The 24,431-nt window shown below is 42.7% G+C and overlaps 1 protein-coding gene across 5 annotated transcripts; it reads right to left on the bottom strand.

Moving 5' to 3' along the window:
- Positions 1 to 558: 558 nt before the first annotated feature.
- Positions 559 to 21,992, bottom strand: ACOT9 (acyl-CoA thioesterase 9). 5 transcript variants are annotated; one of them, XM_083734482.1, is made up of 16 exons: positions 21,866 to 21,992; positions 14,498 to 14,589; positions 13,200 to 13,226; positions 10,566 to 10,611; positions 9,949 to 10,119; positions 9,630 to 9,667; positions 8,937 to 9,020; positions 8,061 to 8,164; positions 7,436 to 7,509; positions 7,000 to 7,067; positions 6,420 to 6,531; positions 4,535 to 4,625; positions 3,124 to 3,209; positions 2,368 to 2,455; positions 2,030 to 2,180; positions 559 to 1,302 (listed from the first exon to the last, which is right to left on the bottom strand). In XM_083734482.1, exons 1-16 carry the CDS (start codon positions 21,940 to 21,942, stop codon positions 1,235 to 1,237), a joined length of 1,377 nt encoding a protein of 458 aa, XP_083590608.1. In that variant the 5' UTR covers positions 21,943 to 21,992; the 3' UTR covers positions 559 to 1,234. The 5 variants fall into 5 exon arrangements, with proteins under 5 accessions (XP_083590608.1, XP_083590609.1, XP_083590611.1 ...); XM_083734483.1 differs by lacking the exon at positions 21,866 to 21,992 and adding an exon at positions 16,678 to 17,241; XM_083734485.1 differs by lacking the exon at positions 21,866 to 21,992 and adding an exon at positions 16,282 to 16,686.
- Positions 21,993 to 24,431: the final 2,439 nt, after the last annotated feature.

Consider the following 24,431-nt stretch of genomic DNA (forward strand, 5'->3'; position numbering starts at 1 on the left):
GAGGCCAAACGCAAGATTCACAAAATGTTTAGGAGTATGCATCCTCCTGCGTCTCCCCAGGAAAAAAAGCACTGGAAAAAGTTATCACAGTTACTTAAACTTTGGGGATGTATTTTTAAGTTAGATGAGTTACAGAAACTGCACAATCCAAACACTCACATTTTTACAAATTAAATGCATAATTTAAACACTAAAATACAGTGTCAAGTATCTATTCCCAGATGGAGGATTACATCCAGTAATATGATGAGTATCTCAATCTATTCATAGTAGAAGCATGGTTATGCTTCAAATAGCCACAAGGGGGAGTTGCATTCTCCGTTTTGAATAGCCCAAAACTTCAGAATGTAACCGGTACAGATAAATATCTATGAAAAGAAGAAAAAACAAAATGGTAAAGCTCCAAAAGGAATCTCGGGCTTCACTGATGCGCAGTTTAGAAACACAAATTGGAACACCGTCTTTGCCAAATCATTTTCAACGTGAAGGTAGATCTACCATACATGATATGAAGCGACCTGGAATATATTTTTGTAGCTTGTAATAAGATTATTTTAATCAAGTGTATGATTTTTTTATTATAGGATATAATACATTATTCAGTAAAATATTTCCATATCTGGTAGGAGTTTATCAAAGGCTGAAATCAAGAGACGTTCTTGCTTAATTCGGGAAGTTCCACTGTGATAGGCAGGGTAATGGTCTTCATGGACCTGATGTGGCCTTGACACACCATGTAACTGCCTAATCCTTTTCAATTAGTGTGCAGGAGCTTTAGCTGCTTTTATCAGTCTGAAGTCAGTGGTAGAAAACATTTAAGGAAAAGCATATGAATTTAAATAGTATACTGATCACCACCTCTGAGTAACAATGCAAAAGATGTTCAGTGGCAGGATTCCACACTGCATTTCCTTCACCCTCCACCTTTCAGAGCTACCTTTGTTCACTTTGCAAAGCAAATGACCACTGTGATGGTCATGATATATAGTTTGTTCGTCTTTTGGCGTTAAAAATACATAAAATATATGAAACACCAATATGAAATACAAAAATCAATCTAAAAACTATGTATAAATAGAAATAAACAATAGATGGATAGAAAAGTAAGTGCTTTAGAGTATTTCTGCATTCATGATCATACTGTTTTTAATGGCAGAAATGCTTTGCCACCTCCTGTGGAGAAGCAATATGCTTAAAGCTTCCAAGGCGCTCTCCTTCCAAAGGTGGCACACTGCTAGGGTGCTATGTTTTCTTTCATGGCGGAATCAAAGTGCCGCTTCCCATCCAAATACAGCATGGATTCTGAAAGACAAGAAAAAGCAACTAAGTCATCTATACGGATCCTTCTCAAACTTCCTAAGATTGTGTGGTCAATTAGTAAGACATGCTCGAGTCAATTTTTCACACTTTTTCCTTGCACACTGGGTTTAGCCTGCCCGTTTCCAAAGTTGGAATAAAAGTTTTACTCTGTCTTCATTGAGAACACTTTCATCGTTCCTCCTTTCATTTAGGCTACTTCACACAGCACAGACTGAAGAAGTGGGCAGATTAATACCTTAAAATAAAATAAAAAGGATAGGAACTGTGGACCCAGATTCACACAGTTTGAACTACGTTAGTACAAAAAACAGAATGCACAAATTACCATGTTGGCCTGAATATAAGTCACTTTCCCAAATTCCGACTGAAAAGTTAAAAGTGCAGCTTAAATTCGCAACCTTACACAAATTGGCTTTTACGATATCACTGCTGAAACAGACATATGGTAAAACAGAACGGCTATGAGTGCCTGTGAAATTTTAAGGGAGCGGCTTATATTTGGGCCAATACGGTACTATACAATTCTTCTCTAGGCTACCTAAATGAACCCAGAAGGAGAAGTGATAAGAGAGGAAAAGGGGTACTGGGGTGGGGGACAACCAGAACAGAAAGGAATCAATCCTGGGCCCATGATCCTATAATACCATTACTTTTGCACTGCAGCATGCAATATCATGTACTGTGTGAAGCTTCCAAAATAGGTACTCACCGCCGTATGTTCTGGGAACAATACTTGGTATCTCATTTTCTAACATAAATGTGAAGTGGAATACATTGGTTGTATGGTGCACTCTGGTAGCTGGATCGTACACCTCACTGTGTACTCGAACCTGGGCATTATTTTTTTCAGTATAGCATACCTTTAAAACAAAAAAGAGCTACTGTGGGCCTCCAAATTCAGAAGTGAACAAGGAAGACACAGCATTTTAATATTTGAAAAGGAAAACCAGTGTTTCTCTGACTTGTTTTTGCTCACTTTCAGGGACAGCCAAATGATTTATACCAGTATGATCTATTAAAATGGTTTCAGTAGAATAAATCCATTACCTGGGCAGAAAGTAGTAACAAAGATCCAATTTCAACTGGTTTTTGAAACATGATATCATCTACAGCTACCACATAAGGCCGGGAGTTTCTGGAGTGGAGGGAAAATAATACATTTTTAAAAGGGAAACATGGGCAACACTGCGTTGTAAGTAACATGAAAAAACATGAGAAATCAGAAACTGCATAAAAGCTGATTTTTGTGCATAGCTATCACCTGCAATTAGGAAAAGACTTTAAATAATTATGTTTTATGAAAGAAAGGGGTAAGACCAGCTGGCAGTTCCTAAGACATTTTTCACTGTCCAACTTAGTGATACTCATTTGTTGTATGAGATTTCACTATCTCCTAGAAAATTAGCCCAAATGTCTTTGGATGCATCACTTTACAGCTGCATTCCACAAGCTGATCTCCCCCAGATGTTGTTGGAACTCCCAACTAGCTGCTGCCATCACTCCCGATAGTGAGGGGAAATGGCAGCTGTAGTCGGGCAACATCTGGAATGCACCAAATTGGTGAAGGCTGCTGTACTGAATCTGTAAAACAAATCACTTTACAAGGTTACGTGGCCTCTTCCCTGCTCACATGGTACTGATCTGAGGGTGCAAGAGGAGAAAGGTGCTCTTCCCATTCATAGCCGGGAAGGAGGAAGTCTGGGGGGGGAACCAAGTGAACCCCAGCCCTCTTCCCCTACCCACACCCTCCCAAAAGACTCGCCAGGCTTTAAGACCTACAAATATTACCATCCTGCAACTTACCCATAGCTGTAGGCACAAGCCCATCCAAGTTCATATGCCTTCCTCATGAGAAATCCCCCAAAGATTCTATTGAAAATGTTGCGTTCCTACAGTCAAAAATATTCAGTGGTGAATGATGCACCCTTACAGAAAATGTGGCCTTAAAACGTATATTTATTTCTGGTTCTCCATCAAACTAGCCATAAAACAAGTAATTAGCAATTTGTGCTATTGGCAACATAACAAAAAGCACAAAATGCATAATCTGTGGATAGAATACAATATACTGTGTATCACTGAATCATACCATTTGTAGAGGTGGAAGGGACTCCCAATAGTCATTGCAGCCCAACCAACTGCAATGAAGGATAGTGAGAACTACCAACTTTTTGTGCCAGTCAAATTATGCTGGTGATAGAGGAAATTTTGTCCAGTGACAGCAGGGAAATTTGGGCTGCCAACACAGTATACGTTTAAAGCAAATGCAAACAACATTCCTCACCCCCAAAGGATGCTGAGGACTGATAATTGTAACTCTGTGGGGGGTAAAATGCAGCTCCTATGATTCTTTGTACTTTGAATGTAAAGTACATATGTAGCTTTGGTGATAAAAGCATTTTGGATCAAGTGAGAAATGCAAATCAATGATTAAAGCGGTGAGGAAGAAAAGAGAGCAATGGAATTATATCATCGATCTAGCTCTCAATACGCTCTAATCACATGTCAATATGCAAGAGGTATTTTACATATTCCTCAGCAATTATTATCAAGCTTTACTTTGTGACTGTAACCAATTAGTGGGGACAGGAAGAGGAACGGGCACAAGACTGCAATATATACTGAGCAGCTGCTACCTTTTGCTAAAAACACATTGGCAAAGACCTGAACCTAGTCCGTAGGTTATTGCATGCTCTTTCATGGCCGTAATACACAATGACATGGAGGTGGAGTGCCTGGAGGAGGGCAGGGATAAAAAATGGATTTCCTAAGTACGTCAACGGATGTGCTAACATTTACTGGAAAGCTGCTCAAAATCTCTGGCAAATACACTGCCAGCAGCCATGAACCAATAATGGTCACATGATATGCTTAGTGGGACCTCCTCTGCAGTGGGAAAGAGCTTCAGAATAATACAGCTAGGAAGCCTTCTTGTAATGCTACAATTAAAAATTAAGCTGACTTTTGAAGGTGACTCACAACCAATTGTGTGACTACGAAAATCTATCAAGACTACTTACTTACTTACTTACTTACTTACTTACTTACTTACTTACAGGGATAGATACCTTCAGAATGAAAAAAAATTGCAATTTCTATCATATAACCGAAGCACCATCCAATATCACAGCTTGGATAAGGAGTCAAACATCTATTTACCAAGAGCAAAACAAAACGCACCCCTAACACATTCATGCTATAGCTCTGCAAATACCTGAGGATGGCAGATTTCCAGACCCTTCAGTTTTGCATCTTCCATCCACACTGCGGTGGGTGGCAGCAGCCGACTCCGAAAACTCACCGTCCTATTAGAAGAGGAGAGTTTAGATGCTGTCTCAGCCCAACGTTACGAAGCAAAGCCCCTGCTTAACCTACACCTGAGGTTGTCTGAATGTCACTCCCCCCATGTCTCCCACATAGTGAGACAACAAGCAGGCCTTAGGCTCACACACATCATCGTCACTGCACCGTGACACGCATAGTGAATGTCCCAACCAGGATGCGTGTAATAAATGTGGTTAAATGTGCTGCACTTGGAATGAAGAGGCCTGGATTCAAATATCCACTCAGCCAAAAAGTACACTGGCCTTTGTTTCTGGGGGGAATCAGCATCCACTCATTGCAACATGGCCTATGTATCCACTCCTGTGTTTTTTAAGACCTATTTTGTGGTCAGTTTTTTGCAATAAAAATATCCAGTTGCTGGACAAAGCTGTTTAAAGCTTTTCGGGACTTTAAAATAAAGCTCTTCCTCTTTAAAGGTTCTGATAATTTTATGGCTTCCCATCAATCCCAGGGTTTTTTGGGGGGGAGGGATCAGTGTGTAATTTCCCCTTGAATAGCTTCTGTGTGAGTTACCTCAGGTCAGCTTTTGTCACCTTGGTGGGGAGCCAGGGGGATACCTCTTAGAGCCAAAGTGGTGCAATAGTTAGAATGCCAGCCTAAGATCAGGGAGAAGCAGGTTCAAATCCCCACGTAGCCATGAAACTCACTGGCAGCCTCAGGTCGGCCATATCTCTCAGCCTAACATACTGCACAGGGTTAACTTCTCAGTCTAACTCAGTGGTTCTCAAACTTTTTTCTCTGGGCCACACTTTCAGAATAAAAATTTACTTGTGGCACACCAAATTTTTTTATTGATACGAAATACATTGGGAAACAAAAAGAAAACAACTCCTAGCAGTGCTTTATTTATAACATAGAAGACAGCTACTTTATAATATGATCATGGAACATCGAGAAAGTCTAATACAATGCAGCTACATAAGAACATGAATCATTCCCAAAATATAATACCGACTGTCCTTGAATCTTCCTGCCACACTTGCAATCCTCTCCAGCCACACCCTTTGAGAACCACTGATCTAACTTATTTGAGAGGGGCTAGTGAGAATAATTTTGGACAATCTTGCATATGCTGCCCAGAGACAAGGGTAATAAAAAAAACCCTTCACAAATGTCTCCTGATGGGTGATACTGACAATCCCTCCTCTAACAGTTTCAGGACCCAGGGTTAGAGGAGAACCTAAGGTCAGAGTTAGTCACTTCAGTTTTTTTAGATTTTGTTTTTTAGTAGGGCTGTAAATATTCTTTTTGTACCAGTACTTTAATTATATGGTATACAGTGCTACCTCAGGTTAAGTACTTAATTCGTTCCGGAGGTCCGTACTTAACCTGAAACTGTTCTTAACCTGAAGCACCACTTTAACTAATGGGGCCTCCTGCTGCTGCCGCACCGCCGGAGCCCGATTTCTGTTCTCATCCTGAAGCAAAGTTCTTAACCTGAAGCACTATTTCTGGGTTAGCAGAGTCTGTAACCTGAAGCGTATGTAACCTGAGGTACCACTGTACCTCTCTGGGTTCCCAACTGGAGGAAGAGTGATATAAAACGCAAATAAATAAATGCAGGATCTCCTGGCCTGGGCATTCACTTCTGCACAAGGCAAAAGAAGGGGAAACAACATCTGAGCAGCCCTTTTTTCAATGCCTGAAATAGGTACATGCTGAGAAATGATAGAATAACAAGTTGCCACCTTTAAGAAGATTCAGACCCAAACAGAAGTAAAGTTTGTAAAAGCATTCATTGCCACGCCACCTACCTTGGGTCCAGTGTATTAAGAAATATGTCATGTACAATGTTTCTTTCTTCTGCAGTGGGAGCCATTTTTAGCAAGGAAGCCCTATTGGAATCAACTCTTCTGGTCTTGTTTGCTAACCAAGTAAATGAAAATGAGCAGAAAATTACTTGGTGGAAATAAGTTTCCAATAACTGTATCCAGCCCCCTCCTGTTTCAAAACTAATAATGACACATTGGGTCAGCAAAATAAATTGATCAGTGGTAGGTTTGGGGCAGGCAAAAGAAAATATTTCTTCACCCAATGCACAATTCACCTGCAGAAGTGGCCAGCATATCATAATGATGGCCACTGGCTTCCATGGCTTTAAAAGGATATTTAAGGAAGTGAAATGGAGTGGACAGGCTTGTTACAAGCCAACTGGGACAATTAAATTCCTTCTCCTAGTATCTATTAATCATGTTGATCTTCCACATATTCAATACTTTTAAGTGCAGAGCTGGAGGGAGAACCCTGAAAATCCATCTTTAAATGCCCTTTATGAAATGGGAGAATGGACCACAACCAGAAACTCTTCACAACCCCAAGGAATGCATTACATACCTTCTCCTTCCTTAAAGATTTTTTCCTCTTCTGGACTTTCAAGAATCAGTGGGTTCACAAATGCTGGTCTGTGAATAAAGGGGAGGAAATAAATGAATGCACCAGCGTTTGACTATCACCAGAAGCAGCTTTCCAGGCGGGACAGAGCTATAGTGTTAGCTTCCTGGCAGAGGCATCATTGTCACTTACCAAGAAGGAGAGGGGTGAGGAGGCTATGCAGCCCACCAGCAGAGCCAATGCAGCACTTCCACCAGTACACCGGCATAACCCTGATCTCTCCCCACTTTCCAGTAAGCAGCAGTGGTGTCAGGAAGCTTGTGTCACAGCTCGGCCCCCACTGGGCAAGCAGCTCTCTCCTCTTTTGTCCTCCCTTCAGCAAAAGACTTTACCACTTGTCACTGTACAATTATTCCCAATGGTCTACTGAAAGCCTTACCTTTTGTTTTCTGGATCACGGGCCACCATGACAAAAGTTGCATCTAATACAGGATGATAGGCACCATCGTGAAACTAAAAGAAAACAATGGAAGGGAAATCATCTTTAGCAAACTAGTCTTGTTCCTGCAAATAATGTAATGAAGATCTTGATGTTCTGCCTTCATAGTGGCTTGGTTTACACACCACATTAAACTATAGCTAAATACAAGCTATGGTTTATTGGAAACTAGGGCACCGCGTTACTCTCTCTCTCTCCAGCTGCACCATCAGAAAACAAGTCAGTGTTTGGCTTGTTGTTCCACCCAAACCCAGGCTCATGGTTTCTTTCTCCCAAAACACAAGCAAGCAATAACCCAAGAACAAACCTTAATTGCCAGCTAGGGTTTGTTTGGAGAGAAACAAACCAAAAGCCCGGGTTGGAACATCGCAACATGTCAGATTTCCTGGTGATGAGACAAGTGCAAAAGCAGAACAGAGAGAACTTTTCAGCAGCGGGTGCACATTCACATTAAACCAGAGTTTGTTTCTAACTGTGGTTTAATGCCATATGTGAACCAGGCCCTTGTTTTAGAACTCTCAGGCACTCATAATGTGTATTACTTTTTATATGGAAAAATTACAACCTGAAGCATGTGCATCTTTACTTCCATTGATGTCCTTCCTACCCATGAAACATTCCCAACAAACTTGATATCACAGTCTGGACGAATATCCTGCTTCCATAATCCTAAAAGCAAACAAAGAGGAGTCAGAGCATAGACACTAAAGATAAGTAACTGAAAACAAAAACTTAATTTCTCTAGCTCAAGAAAGCTAACTTACCTCTGGTTATCTATTACAAGTCAGAAAAAGTGCCCATTTTAACCCTTAAAGCCCTTAATGGCTTGGGACCAGGATACCCAAAAGACTGCCCTTGCCCTCCCCCCCTTAAGATCCTTCTTAAAGGCCTACTCTGGGTGCCACCAGCAAGAGAAGTGAGCTGGGTGGCTACTAGGGAGAGGAGCCTTCTCAGACTCCAGCTGTAGAATGCTCCCTAGAAAGGTTTGCCAGGCACCTTCTTCAGGTCAAGCAAGATGCAACAGGAAGTGCACATTTGCCACAGAACATGGCTGCAACACATTTTGCTTCCTTTCCTCTTGGGGCAGTATCTAAATGGGGAAATGTGTGACCTGATATTTCAGCACTGCCCTGCTCCACATCACTGATTTGAGTGTGGGGGAGAAGCAGAGGAGGCGGAACTCATGACATAATAGACATAACAAGTTGTTAAAATGAAAGTAGGGGCATGGAAACACAGGTGTTGTTTTGGAAGCAAATGCACATTTATTGTAACATCTGGCAGCCTGAAGAAAGTCTTATCCAAAAGAGGTGGAGCAGTTATCTCCTGCCCTCCCCCCCACAACATTTATGTCAAAATGAAGCCTAGCTCTTTTTACCCAACACAGCAAGCGCTCCTAGTTCAAGCATTAAGTTTTTTAACAGATCCAACAACACCGTACCAATTTTATCCACCAGCGCTGTAACAATCGACAAAGGAGACATCTGACCAGCTTCATGCTTTGTGTGTGTATAACAAATCAGAACTGTAGAGAAAGGATGAAAGAGACTGCATGATTTATTCTCTGTATTTAGTTTTTTTTTATGAAAGGCAGTGCAGTAAAAATTTTACAATGTGGTATTTGTGTCATTCCAAGAATAACACTTGACAAGCTCAAACAAGGAACATGCATGAAAATGTCTCATTTGCAAATATAATTAAAATGGGTTCATTCAATCAGTCATGTGAAGAGCTCCAATGGATGCACTGCACCACCAAAACACAAATCCTGGCTTGCGAAAAGGTTTCTTATTTCTGGATAGTCGTGCTTTGCATCACAGACTGGCTGCCTTCTCTAAGGATCTCAAAAAATCAAGGAACCATTCTCTCTATTCACCACCCTTGCCATAGCAAGGGAAGATTTCCCATCTAGCTCCTGCAGGTTGAGGGCATTCATGAGCACAACTCATTTAGGTCACATATGTCACTCTTCACTATTTGAGCATTTACACAGGAACTGCAAAAAAGGGGAAGCCCGAGTCACTCACACGCCTTTCTCTCGCATCCCAGTTCTGTGTAATATCTGACCCCAGAATTCTAATTACCCAAATTAATCTGACTACCAGATCAATGAAACTGCATGGCTGTTACATACCTCCTAAGCTATCAAGATCTTCAAGAATTCGGCCAAACCTACCAAGGTTAAAATGGTACATGGTAAGATTACGTTGCAAGATACTGGGACGAATCCAACATAGTTCTATGACGGTGTTTTAAAAAAATGTACAATCTGAAGTTTAAAAATTTACCATTAAACATCTCAATAGTTTGATCCTTTAAAATTCACATATAATAATTAGGAGAGCCAGGTTGGGGGGGATTTTTAAGTCAAAATGATACATAAGATAACAGTGCAAATGGTAAGGCACCAAGTAGGAAGATATTCATTCTATTAAAAAGGCAACTGATTTTACCTGACAGAGTTGTGCACGTTCAGATATTTTTCTCTTATTTCAGGTTGACTTCCCAAAGGCAGGATAACTTCTATATAGCTGTCTCTCATTTTCCTAGGGGGCAGGTCAGCTTGGTTTTTTGCAAGGAGGGTATGTAAAGCTTTTCTTTCATTCATTGCTTGCACATGGTCTCTGGAGGAAAACAAATCAGATGATTCCGGGTGGACACAGGTTGCAAAATGTAATACACGTTTACTAGAATAGAGTTACGTAGCATAATGGTTAAGATCAAGATCTTTGAGCTGGAAAATCACCAGTTCAAATCTTGGGCCCACCTTGAACCTGGTTACAGCCTAAGGCAAGCACTATCAGATTCAAATCATTTTTGTAATTTAGGGATAATAATAATTTACTTTCTCTGAAGGATTTTTTTAAAGGAATACTAAGATAATGCATATAAACTATTAACATTTATGAGAAGTATTATCATAATCATCACCATCATTCCTGTAGGGGCAAAGACCCTCAGAGTTTCACGACAGCTGGTTAAATCTCTGAAAGAGGACATTCCAATCAGGTCTGCTTTATTCTGAAATGCAACTATCAAAAAATCAAAGAAAGCTTTGCATGTGTCATACCTCCAATTGGTAGATGCTCCCACTATCTCCCTCAATCTATTTCGCACTGCAACACAACAAAGTCAGAAATATTTGATGCATTAACTGACCAAAAGGGTACTACTACCCTCCCAAGAAGCAGAAGAGTAAGCAATGTCATGCAAAAGAAAAGATGAAAAGCAACAGCTGGTGAAGTTTATTCCTGTTATCAGGGGATACACCAGTATAACTACAGGAGACTATGACAGCTTTTATCTTTTTACAACCAAAAATATCCAACTGATCCTTGTGACTATTTTTTTTTTTTTGTGAAAGTCAAATTTGACCCAGCAAGACAGCCTGCACATTCTAAAATGAATGTTTAAGTTACTCAGTCTACATTCATAAATTTCTGTATTCGTGTGTTCTGATATTATAAGGGAAACCCATGAACAGAACCAAGCTTTCATATGCTCTTTGCATTGAACAAACTGGATGGATGACACTTTTGAGGCGGGCTGCGATATTTTGCAATTTAAGGAGTGGCCCGTTTTTGCTGCCCTCAGTTTTTCAATCCATGATCTGAGACAGTAGCTTCACTTCATCTCATGGTAAGGCCAACACTGACTTCCATCCATAGGCTGTGTTTACAGTACATCTGTACAGCAGTGGTCAATACTCCTGAAGGAATGTCCTTGGGAGCTGCAGGTATATTTCCTATGGATCAGTATCACCCCTCAGTAGGAACCAGCCCATACAGACTATTCTGCCATCAACCCGGTAGGACAAGCAGGGAAGCCACGTCAACCAGATGTTCCTTCTATGTCTGGACTGTAGGGATCAGATGTTCCCTCCCCAAGTACATTCAGTCTTCCAAAATATATATATGCCATTATACACATGCTTGTATTTCTTTTGCGCTATAAAAGAAGTAACATTTCTTGTTAAACACTTTTCCTTTCTCAAGTGGTAGGAGATTCCAGAAGCAGCACCAAAGGTTTTTGTTTCCTTTGCACAAGAGAGAATTGGAAACTAATGATCTTATTCAAGCAGAGCTTAGTGGAAACAAGCTGACCCTTAAAATGGGAAACACAATCACTAATCCTCAGGTTTCCACAGAGCAACTGTATAGAGTGGGCCCCTGTAGTTCCTTCCATGCTGCTTCTGGCACAGCTAAACTCAAGCTCAAAAACCTCCCAGTATCTCTGCGATTCTTCATTGTTCCCACATTCAAACAACAGCGTTTCTCTGCTACTCCACTGCCTAAACCCAAAAAAGGGAGATATTTCCATTTATCAAGGAATATGACTTCTTTTTTTCTTGATGGCCCCAATAACACAATAATTGTCTGGTGCTGCTCATTCACAGTAATTAGCCTAACGGTATCAAAACAACCCAATTTTCATATTGTAAAGTGGTGTTGCTCAACTATACAAGCTGTATTGTTTGCTTTCCTTATCTTTCTGTGAGCTGATATGCTATTGCTGACCACAACTCATTGACACATAGCACCAGCTGGTTGTCCTTCAGAAAGCTATTTGCCCCTTGAGAGACAGAGATAATTCATCCTTAATCATGGATATTGCACCACTGTTGAGGAGTGAAATTGCTTCCCACCCAACACATCTGTTCTGCTTACGTCTGTCCAAATTGGGGAAAGACTGCCTGAAAGAATAGTTACAAGCTGTATTACCCTCACGCGCAAATATGGAAACAGCATTCCAAATTACTACAAATGAAGTATTTTAAGACAGTGCACAGGGGGATGCCTTATAGAGTCATACCACTTGTCCATCTAACTTAGTACTATCAACATTTGAGTAGCAGTGGCTCTCCAGGAGTTCAGGCAGGAGTCCTTCCCAGCCCTACCTAGAGATGCCAGGGATTGAATCCAGAACATTTTGCTTGCAAAGCAGATATGCTATCGCTGAGCTACTGCCCTTTGTTCTGTCAAACTCTTATTAAGGGAAGTACATATAATTGGTTAGGTGTTGACTAGCAATGTCCCTATAGGCCCATCTGGTAAACTGTTAAAGGAAATGGAGGAAAGAAGTCATTGGTCTGAAGTTTGAACATTAGGAAAAAGTGGGTAGCAACGGTATGGAGCTGAGTAAGGAAAACAAAACAAAAAAGTAGGACTGAGGCAAATCCTCACACAGGGACTAGGAATAAGAGGTTGCATGTGTATGATTGGACCCATATTTATTTCTAAAGTATTACAAAATGTCACGCTTACCAACCTCTCTTTTTCTTATGTTGGTCTGTAAATGACACTTTGAACCACTGGAAGGACATGGACTTAAGAAAGCTTTGGAAAACTGGAGATCATGAGCCAGGGATTTAAGAGGCACAGCTTGCTCACCAGTTATTTGAATACAGGGTTCTAGATTCAACATAAATCTGTACAAGTCCCTGGGTATTTGTCTTCTGATTTATTGTAAACATAAATAACAGCACAAGATGCAGGCATACGGAGATGATATTTTGATTTAAAAGACATGCTTTATTTGCTTAGCAGCGTGAACCCATTTAGTGCCACCAACAACGCTAACTTGCAACTGGTGCCAGAAAATATTAATGTGTATATTTCATTAACCGTCCAAAAAAGAAAGCTAGAAGCAAGATAGAAGCAGATATATAGCCATATTAAAATGAATACAGGTTACCACAACACACCATTATTCACATGAATGGGTGAATGTCCTGTAAAGTAGAAAAAGCCATTTAGATTATCAGTGTCGTAAAACACAAGGCAAAAACCCTAATTGCATAGTTTTCCTGGTCATTTTGGACTCAGTCACAAAATGCAGAAGTGTATGCACAAGTGTGCTAACATATGATTTAATTCTGTTGTGCTGATCATTTATTTCTGTGCTAAAGTTAAGATGTCCTTCTGTTTGTTTTCCAAATGTACATAGCACTGAAGTACTCAATAGCTGTGTTTGCTTCCTTTATCTTCATCCTCTATTCCACGTTTCTCATAACTATTATTATAGTTACATCACACAAAGTATAATAAAAGCACAATGACTTTCAGTAAGATTCCTAAAATCTAAATTAAAAAAGGTAACAAAATTGTGTATCATAGATAAAACTGAACAGAATGTCTCCCATGTGCTAGACTGGGGTATTGTAAGAGAGAAAGAAATTTTATTTCATCAGTGGTGGGTCTGCCTGCAAATGCAGACATTCTAGGCTGCAGTATACAGAATAATAACAGACGTGGTTAAACAACTACTTAATTCAAAACACGTGTTTGCACTTTTATCTGTTATGGATTGCATAATAAAATGTTATAAGGAACTGGTGTTGATGATGCAGGCCACTGCCTGCATGGAACTAGCCAGTCACTGTAAATTGTGGGAAAGTTAAGATAACAGGACTGGTTTGCTAGACTGTGTTAGACTTTGGTAATAATATGGCACCTTGAGCTGGGACAAAATTTGGCACACAGCCCTTACATATAATAGATGGGTTTTATTGTGGTTGTTATTGTTATTATTTTGCGTCCCCTCAACTTGGTTCCCCATGCAGGGGAACTGTCCGCACTGCCCTAAGTCAAGCGCTGCTGAGGCACCCAACATTATTGAGACACCCCTCACCCATTGCAGCCATAGAGCAAGGCCATTTTATAAAAAAAATAGTTTCCCTTCTTGTCACATGTAAATGGGGATGTTGATGCAGAGAGGCCTCAAGGTCCCTGGGTATCATTCTGGAGGGTCCAGTTTTCTTCCACTAAGCAATTTGGTGCTATGGAGTGATGTGCTTCTAATGACAACTCACTGTGTTTGTTGCTTTTACTTTCTGTTTACTGCTGGGAAAAGTTACACTAAGAACATATTTGTTTCGAAAACAGTTCCCACATAAATAGAAGCCCAGTTACAGCGATTACTGCTATAGATGCCACTAAACAAACAGATCAACCTTTCTGGTCGTATTCTCTCTCACACCTGCCTGCAGCCCAGTTACATTACCTTCCTCCATAGTCTGGGAAACCTGGGAGCCACTGGTGGAGGAGGTCAGCATCCTGGCCAGGGCAGGACACGCCTTGCTTAATGAAAACCATCTGCATCAAAAGGAGAATGAATACTGTCAAGAGTATGATATCATAGGTGGCATTAAAGGTGCAATCCTATACTTGAGATCCATGAAATGGGAGCCAGAGGATATGGCAGAAGTCCCACCTGGCTGGAAGTATGCAAGCATCACTACCAGAACAGAAATGCTGGCTGAAAGGCTAAAATGCAGGAAAGTTGTGGGCCACTGACAGCATTGCCACTGCTGGCCAAACAGGAAAGAACATTTTTGTCTTGCAGAATCAAAGTCTGGATCTAGGAAGAATAAGGTGTCACCACACTAAGAGCGCCACTGCAACAAGGAAGGGAGAAGTGTACTTGCAGTCACTCATTTCCTCCCACCCCACCCCATGAGGGAGGAGGCTGAAGCACCAACTGGTTGAGCTGGTGGGGCCACCACCACCACCCTTCTTCTTTACAACACCTTTGGTGCATCCAGGTTGGGAACTCTGTGCTCTGGCTGTTAACTGTTGCTCATTGCTTTGGGCTGTCCTCTGTATGCAGATCAATAGAAAGGCAGCACTAACCAGGATGCGCCTGGCTGTTTCTCAGTGGGGTTCTTAATTTACTTGCTCCAGGTGGGTTCCTGTACAATTGCATGTTCCATGGCTGTTATGCAACAGGTGAAGGTTTTCCTAACTTGCAGCTGAAACCAGAAGAGATATTGCGCCTGCTATCCCTGCTATGTGTCATGCCACTGACCCTGCTGGGGTGACCAACTGTCTTTCCCTTTCATGATCTACCCCAGCCTGGATAATATAGGCTTTGGTACATCTGCTGGTTTCCTTTGTAGATAGGGATACCTTTCCCACATCCTAGTATCATCTAGCTTTAGTTAGCCTCACAAGGGGGTTTTCATGTGACAGCAGGGAAGTTGAATGGGTTCAGCAGCAGTGGCCGTTCCTCTCTCAACAAGGTGCTCCTGCCAGGCACAAGCAAGGAGCACTGAAGCATGCGGAGATGCTACCTTGCAGGGCTGGCCTGTCAGTGGTGGGGAGGCAAAAGCACAAACTGGCCAAGGCTATTGGCCTAAGCACCCCCTGTCCTGTGTGCCCTGGTACTTTATGAATACACAGTTGGGTGTAGAATAACTTTTAACTTTCATACTTGGCCCAACGTTGCATTAAAATACTCAAAAATGGGTGGCAGAACTTCCACTCAACGACTCTGTCCAGAGTGACTCACTGGTGCCCAACCCCACCAAATTCTTCTCCTGGGATTAACAGTATTGGGTCGTCTTTGAAGTCCGCGATCCTAGTCACATTTACGCAGGTGTAAGTTCCAGGGATGGGACGCAGGTGGCGCTGTGGGTTAAAGCCTCAGCGCCTAGGACTTGCCGATCGAAAGGTCGGGGGTTCGAATCCCTGCGGCGGGGTGCACTCCCGCTGCTCGGTCCCAGCGCCTGCCAACCTAGCAGTTCGAAAGCACCTCCGGGTGCAAGTAGATAAATAGGGACCGCTTACCAGCGGGAAGGTAAACGGCGTTTCCGTGTGCAGCTCTGGCTCGCCAGAGCAGCGATGTCACGCTGGCCACGTGACCCGGAAGTGTCTTCGGACAGCGCTGGCCCCTGGCCTCTTGAGTGAGATGGGCGCACAACCCCAGAGTCTGTCAAGACTGGCCCGTACGGGCAGGGGTACCTTTACCTTTACCTTAAGTTCCAGGGAAACCAGGGAGGACTTTACTTCGGAGTCAGCGTGATTCAAACTGCACTTCTTGCTGCTTCCTGCTGTCACGAGGCTAGTCCTCTGGAGCCCAGAGACCGTATGCCGTGTCTAGCGCTTGTCTCCCAGGAAAAGGAGGCCCCAGACAAGGCGTACGTCCGAAAGCAATGCTTGGCTCCGGCCGGGTCTTCCCGTCCTGCCTGCGTTTCTCCGACAGGGCGCAGGCCGAAGCGGGGAGAAAGGGGAAGGAGGGGCGGGCCTCCGCTCTCCCTAAACGGTCGCCTCTGCCTGGCTTTCTATTAACCCGCCTCGGCGCTGCCACTCGGCCCTGGAAGTGCCGCGCGCCTGCCTGTGCGGAGCCCTCTTCCCCGCCCCGAGCCGGCTGGATGTAGACGATGCCGCCAGGAATTGCCTTACCTCGGGGACAACATTCTGCTCCTTGCACAGGCTGCAGCCCGCCTTCCTGCGGCACTTGGGAAACCGCCTTGGCAGCCCTCTGACTCACTCTACCAAGGCACGCAGCAGCCACGCCTGGAACAGGAACTCGGCCCCGCCGCCTGGACCGGCAAGCTCTTCGGAGGGGTTGCTGGTTTCTGCGGCAGAACGCGCCCCTCTTCCCCGCAGTAGTTGCTCCCAAGGGCCTATCTCCGCGCTTAGGCGTCGGGTTCGTCCATTACATTCGGAGGAGCCGCTCTCGTTGATTTCGTCCCCCCGCATACTGCTAGGCTTGATTCTCCGCTGTGCTTGCGAGTTCAGGGCCGTGCGGGGAGGGATTAATGGCACAAGTGGCGAGTTTGCAGCGCAACGCCACTCAGTGGGAACTTGCTCCCAAGTCAGTGTGCTTAGAGTGCCGGGATCTACTCCAGAGTGGGCTAGATTCAAAATTAGGCTTTTTCTCACCCGTTCAACGCATGCATAAAGGCTGGAGTTGGGAGTTCAGTCCTTAAGGGAAGGCAATAGGGTGCCCTCCCATTGGACTCCAACTCCCATGAGCCCCACCCCAGCCAGGATGGCCAGGAGGTTCTGGGAGTTGAAGTCCAGCAAGATCCAGAGGGCACCATATTGGTTTCAGCATTGGGCTCTTATTTCCCACTTTGTATATACTGTATACAGTGGTACCTTGGGTTACAGACGCTTCAGGTTACAAACGCTTCAAGTTACAGACTCTGCTAACCCAGAAACATAGCTGTCAACCTTCCCTTTTTTTTGCGGGAAATTCCCTTAGTCCAGCGCCGTTTCCCGCTGCTATCCCGGATTGTTAGATATCCCGTAGACTGTCCCTGGGACAGGTGAGGCTGCAGATCCCTTATTTTCAAATCTGAAAGTTGACAGCTATGCCCAGAAATAGCTCCTCGGTTTAAGAACTTTGCTTCAGGATGAGAACAGAAATCGCGCAGCAGCGTCGCGGTGGCAGCGGGAGGCCCCATTAGCTAAAGTGGTGCTTCAGGTTAAGAACAGTTTCAGGTTAAGAACGGACCTCCGGAACGAATTAAGTTCTTAACCTGAGGTACCACTGTACCACTTTTCACTCCAGTGTGACATATCAAGCAAGTTTACATATAAAATGCAATACAATATAGTCAATAAAATCCAGTTTTTAAAACCAAATCAGAACAGCACTGGAGGAAGGATGCCTGCAAGGCTCCTTCAAACCTCAGCCATTGATGGCTGTGTTCAGGATTCCTGCATGGGGGGGGGGGGTTGGACTAGATTAACCTTGGGATCCATTCCAATTCTACAATTCTATTATTCAAACACTGAAACAACAAAAATTGGCCCAGGAAAGGTTCATCCCATAATTTTATCTCAGAAAATGGGGGGTGTTCTCCATAGAGGTTTTGCCCCATTGCAGTGTTATTCCCAAGAGCCGTATGCTCCACATCCCAGACATAAATGGCAGCCATTTTGAGGCTGTGTACATATACCTTGAAAACACCATTGAAACACATCCCTTCCTTCAAATAATTATGGTCATTGTGGTTTGCCTCTCAGAGAGCATATCAGTCCCAATGGGCACCAGACAACAGTGGTGTTGTCCCTTCTGCTGTTCTATCCTCACAGCTTCAGAAAGGTCAAGGTTGTTATTCTGGATTAATACAGAACACATGACATGATTTTTATATCAACGGGATTATTGTTATACATGTATTTTTAGTAGCAGTATTTCTTACATACCCCAACATCCATTTCTCTGGATTAACTTCCTCTGTCTCTTTCCAAAGTTTCTTTCCCATGTTAACTATTTTAGGCAGAATTAGTGGCTTTATAATACAATAATTGCTTTCTTTTTCTTTTAATTGGGTATTTGGCAGCATTTGAGTCCAAACTGTATAGCAATTAATACTGGAAAAATAGTTAATCCAAAAAACTAAATTGTCACTTTTTGCTACATTTGGAAAGAAGGAGCTTTCTACAAAACACTGGGATGGAGGATATGTTTAACTGTTAAACACTGTTGTTGCCATTACCACAGGGAAGAAAGTTAATGGGGAAGAATGATCTTTCTTTGAGATTGTGAACAAAGAAAAGAGCAGAAGCATTGCAAATAAGTAGATGGATAAGAATTTTTAAAATACGCTAAGTTGAAAATGCAGTGGTTGTACATCCTTTCACTATATATGCTTCTGACAGTGTAATGAAATACATGTTTACCCAAATGTAGCTCAAGCTGATAATGTTTATATCAATATACTGTCAAAGCTCTATTTGCAGGATGTGATTTAAGTTGTATCCCCACAGCCAAACCCAGAATGTTTTTATTTAAAAGTGAGGGGGTGGGGAAGGCCATAGCAGACAATACATCAAACATGGGAGTAAAATCCCAAGGAACTATATGTGAGAGATTTAGCAACCAAATCTAACAATGCATATTTTTTGCTAATTAGCATGAGAACGGGTTAGGACCACAGAGCTGTACAGTGGTACCTCGGGTTAAGTACTTAATTCGTTCCGGAGGTCCGTACTTAACTTGAAACTGTTCTTGAAGCACCGCTTTAGCTGATGGGGCCTCCTGCTGCTGCCGCGCCGCCAGAGCACAATTTCTGTTCTCATCCTGAAGCAAGGTTCTTAACCTGAGGTACTATTTCTGGGTTAGCGGAGTCTGTAACCTGAAATGTCTATAGCCTGAAGCGTTTGTAACCCGAGGTACCACTGTATTGCTGACAGGCAGAGATTCAGACCATAGAAACATAATTGATAGAGAGGAGAAAAGAGCGTACACTGTAGTAATTTCCTGTTCTCTCTCTCTCTCTCTCTCTCTCCCCCTCTCCCCGCATTTTGACCTTTGATGGGGGCAGACATGCCTCCTGTTGCTCCAGCTCAGGCATGTGCCCAAGCCTGTTTCTACTGTAAATATAAATATTTTACCTGTATAGTTTTTACTACTGTTGTAGCTGAGAACCAATGCATGACTATAAGTAAGTAAATAATATTTTAAACTTGCTTCCCAATCTGTTGTCTGATTTTTTTGAAAAGGGAGATTCAGCTTGTTTCGCAACTGGACTTGTCCAAAAGAAGACTTTGTAACCTAATTCTTATGTTTCAATTTTCTGCTAAGGATGGGACTTTAAATTCTGTTCAACCCATGCATATAGGCACATGAAGGGATAAAATGCAATTAATAAATCCTCTCCTACTTATTAAAACCCATGCCACACTATACATATTTTTTTGCTGTTGTGTTTTCAGCATTGCTTTTCTTCTGAAGGAACTTTTGTATTATTACAAAAGAAATGCATCCCATCAAACTACTTTCCAAAATTTGATGTTAGTTGTCTGTCTCATTTGAGTGTTTTACAGGCAGTGTTTAAAACAGATTGAGTCTGAACTTTGAAAACAAATCTACCTGGACATAAAATTTGCATATCAGAAAGCAAGTTTCTAGGCTAGCTTTTCTCTCTGATATGTAATGCTAACTTTCAGTGGAAGATTCCAGTAGGTAGTCGTGTTGGTCTGACGCAGATGAAATAAATAAATAAAAACAAAAAAATTGTTCAGTAGCACCTCAGAGACCAACTAAGTTAGTTCTGGGTATAAGCTTTCGTGTGTATGCAGGTATCTGAAGAAGTGTGCATGCACGTGAAAGCTTATACCCAGAACTAACTTAGTTGGTCTCTAAGGTGCTACTGGACTATTTTTTTTATTATTATTTATTTATTTCAGTGGAAGCACTTTCATGATGAACTACTATGACTTAAAGCAAGCTTTCTCTTGTGGGACTCTATCCCCATTATTTCCCCATTCAGACCAGGACCACTCCTCTTTCCATTCCAAATCACCAAATGTGCAATTTAGTTGTCCAGTTTAAACTGACCTTTAGTTTGATTTAGTTTGAATCCCAAATCAGACCAGTGTCCTGGCCTGCTAATAATAGCCCCATTCCTCAGAACAGAGCCATGGGGTTGAGTTCGCATGGGAGAATCCTATTTGAGAGAGAATAGCTCCCAGATTTAGGGATAAGTATCACAAAAGAAATGCCTCCTGTTACAAGCATATGTTTTCTGATATGGTGTTCATTTGTTTGCTATGAATTATAGTTGTGTGTTTTTTTCAGATAAACTATGAAGATATGGGCTGGGCAGCATGTGAAATCATCCGTGGCTGCAGCCTAGCTGTGGAATGTGGATTAAGCATTTTTATATCTTAATCCTCAACATTGGCCTAATATGACACCCACACACACATCCCAGTTCTCAAGTGCAGCTGCACTGGTTTATTTGAGTTATGTGCATCCGGTTTTTATAGCATGCTGTTCATGAGCACGTCCACACGTATTTCAACGTTAGCAGAAATTCCTTCATAGAATACTTGTCAGTTTTAGTGGCGACTGCCCTCATGTTGAATGGCAGTGGGCCCCTTAATTGTTTGCTCACTCAGGACTGCAAGGAGGGATGGTGTCTCAGGGTTCACAGATCAAATGGGCATTGCTGTGAAGGGCATATGAGGCAGTCACTTGCGAGGAGGGGGCCGGAAGGAAGAGATAAGGAAGGAGCAGGACAAGGCATGTCCAGTGGCTAACTCACAGGACTGGTCTGTCAGGCAAAACAGGGTGAGCGGATCGTCACACGGTTTTCCAGAGGAAGGCCAAAAGGACTGGTTAGCACCTGTACAGAAGCCAAACAGTTAGTGCATACAGTACTTCTCTTAACTCGTCCTTTTCTTGTGTTGGGTAGGTCCCTCTGCATGTAAAACATGGGCTATTCCACACACCCGGCAGGTCTTGTTTTATCCATAATGCTGTTCATATTCCTAAGGCCCCATCTGCACCATAAATTTCAGTTGGTACCATACCACTTTAAACAGTCATGGCTTCCCCCCCGAAGAATCCTGGGAAGTATAGTTTGTTAAAGGTGCAGAGGGCTGTTAGGAGATCCCTATTTCCCTTACAGAGCTACAATTCCCAGAGTTCCCTGGGAAGAGGAATTGATTGTTAAACCACTCTGGAAAATGAAGCTCTGTGCAGGGGGAAAGAGGTCTCCTAACAACTCTCAGCACCCTTAACAGACTACACTTCCCAGGATTATTTGGAAGAAAGTGTTTAAAATGGTATGATGCTATTTTAAATGTATACTGCAGATGGTAGAAGCAGAACTGAAAATGCACTTACCTACATAAGGTGTAGCAATTCCCCTTCCCTCTTCTCTTCCTAGAGGTAGCTGTTGGAGCAAGCTCAGCATGTAGCATGTCAGGGTAGGTGCCCTTCCGATTCCACTACTGTTCCTTTTTCGTTCTGTGCATCCTTAAGGCAATCAAGAAGATATTTGTAATACACAGAATGGGTTTGTTGCTCTAATGAAATTGCAAAGAGATGGTTAAAATGTACTGAGTTACTGCCATCACTTGAGTTACATAACTGCTTTATAATATCATTTCCCCTGTATGTATATATAGTAGTACCTTGGTTTACAACCATAATCCGTTCCAGAGGTCCATTTGTAACCCAAGGTGCGCTTTCGCCAATGGGCCCTCCAAAAAAAATTGTTCATCATCCAAAAAAAATGGGTTGTAATCCAAAAAACCGTTGCAAACCGGGACACGCACTTCTGGGTTTGACGTGTTTGTAATCCAAAATGTATGCAAACCAAAATATATGCAAACCAAGGTACCACTGTATATGGATGGTAGTGGGCTACAATGAGGTGGCTTTTTCTTTCTTACTATACATGCAAAAGGCAAAATGAGGCCATATTTGCCACCACCTCCTTAGTGGGGCTGAAGCTCATGCTTCGTATTATGTTGCCTCTTCTTCCTTCCCTTTGAGGCTATATGCACACTAGCAGCTTAAAACACAGCACGGCTGTGTCCCACACCCTGTTTTTGAAGCTGGCATCTGTGCACATGCAGCGGCTGTCTCAAACATACACATCTCAGCTTGTGACAGGAACGTGTTGGCTTACCTTTTCAAATCAGATGGAGAGAATGCATGAAACAGCAGTATTTGTCAAGCAACTACTGTATAGGATAGATATGGATTGTGGCTAAAGTCATGTGTATTTTCTTTTTTTAAAACCGTTGCAAACACCAGCGGTGGGAGCTCATTGAAGCTAGACTAAATGGTAGCTGGTACACAGCCACCGTGTGTTGCTCTCAGAAAACAGTGCTCAGGAAAAGCTTTAATGAAACCGAATCCTTGCATGAGAGGTGTCTGGAGACTGGCCACACTAGAAACTACGCCACTGTGGCTGATGGAATGGGAACACTGTGGCATTGTGTGCATTGTGTTTCCATTGGTGCAGGTGTATGCGCAGGGGCCACGTGCTCAGTTATTTTTCAGTTTTTGCCTCTGTATGTGGGTGGCAGATGGGTGTTGTTGCCAGCATGGTCCCCAGTTAATGGGCTGTAGTGTTTTTTCCCAGGATACTGGGGAAAATGTCTGCTTTTTTATGCTGTTTTTGGATTTTCTGTGCTGTGTTTTCTCCTCCCCTTCTGGGCGAAGCATGCATGGGATGTGGCAGTTTATTTCTTTTTCTCTTCCCTCCCACACATGTAATTAGAAACATACAAGGTCATTTTTCCTGCTCTCTAATAAATTTTGTTCTTTTACCTATCAGGATGATCAACCTATGCCCCTCCAGATTTTGTTGAACCACCACTCCAAACACCTCAAACCACCGGTTATGCTGGCTGGGGCCAATGTGAATTTAAAATCACAAAAAAAACCCAAAAAGCACAATAAATTTGTGGGTGTTAGGAATTTTACTTTTTGAAATATTGCAACCCTATTTCCCAGACCATACATTTATATATGTGGGAGAGGCTAACCATAGTTAATACAATCCAGACGGCGGGGGTGGGGGGAATACAATCCAGATGGTGACTGGCCATAATTTCCATCTGACTTATTTGTTTATAAACCTATAAAAAGTCCTAGAGGCCCCTGCATCTGCCTAAAAACAAAAACAAATGGCCACGCTGCTTCTACATTTATTAGAAAGAAGATTACCATATAACACTGATTCCTCTCTGTTCGTCTCCTTAAAGCAAGGAGTTAGATGGAACAAGTCTTAACAGAAGATGGTGTTCAACCTGTTACAACAAAGTTAAAAATTCTCAGGCTTTGCAGGCAAAAGGTCCAGGGTTCTGTTCCTGGCACCTCCAAACAGGGTTGGGAAAGACTCCAGACAAAATCCCTGGAAAGCTACAGCCAGTCAGCATTGACAATACTGAGGTAGTCAGACCAATCGCACAAGGTGGTTTCTGGAGTTCTTGTAAAATTGTTACTCCAAAGCTACTCAACTGTGGCATTCCTTTTTGAGCAGGGCTAATAGCAACCTCTGTGAGACAATTCAGACTGGGGACCTGACATAGGTTTCTTTGCTCCCCTCCCTTTCCCCAGCACCACTTCCTTGATCAAATTGTGGCCCTTCTCTGGCAGCTACTTTGAAGTAAAGGCAAAGACAATGAGAGATGTCACATAAGATATGTACCTTTAGGCAGTGCCATAGCTGGAGAGGGTGGGGCTAGCTGGTTTTTTTTGCTCCGGGTGAAGCCTCCAGAAGGTCGCCATTGAGGCTTCCTGCCTGTGTACATGTGTGTGGAGTGTGTGCCAAGCAGGGTGTGTACCAAATAAGTGTTCCGATATACCAGACTTGCACAAAGCAGGTTTTTGTTTTTGTCTTAATTGTGTGGCCTGTGACCAGCCCACGGAGAGGTGCCTGGCCAACAGAACTAGG

The sequence above is a fragment of the Podarcis gaigeae genome, assembly GCF_964106915.1.
Source record: "Podarcis gaigeae genome assembly, chromosome: 4".
In the NCBI taxonomy this organism is placed as follows: domain Eukaryota; kingdom Metazoa; phylum Chordata; class Lepidosauria; order Squamata; family Lacertidae; genus Podarcis; species Podarcis gaigeae.

Bases quoted from the DNA above. Each gene is read 5' to 3' on its own strand.
- ACOT9 (XM_083734482.1), bottom strand. From the start codon at position 21,942: ATGCTACATGCTGAGCTTGCTCCAACAGCTACCTCTAGGAAGAGAAGA. The intron at 10,120-10,565 runs GTATGACACATG...GTTTTCCTCCAG, and splicing joins GGAGCATCTACCAATTGGAG to AGACCATGTGCAAGCAATGA. The intron at 2,456-3,123 runs GTAAGTTGCAGG...CCTCCACTCCAG, and splicing joins GCTTGTGCCTACAGCTATGG to AAACTCCCGGCCTTATGTGG.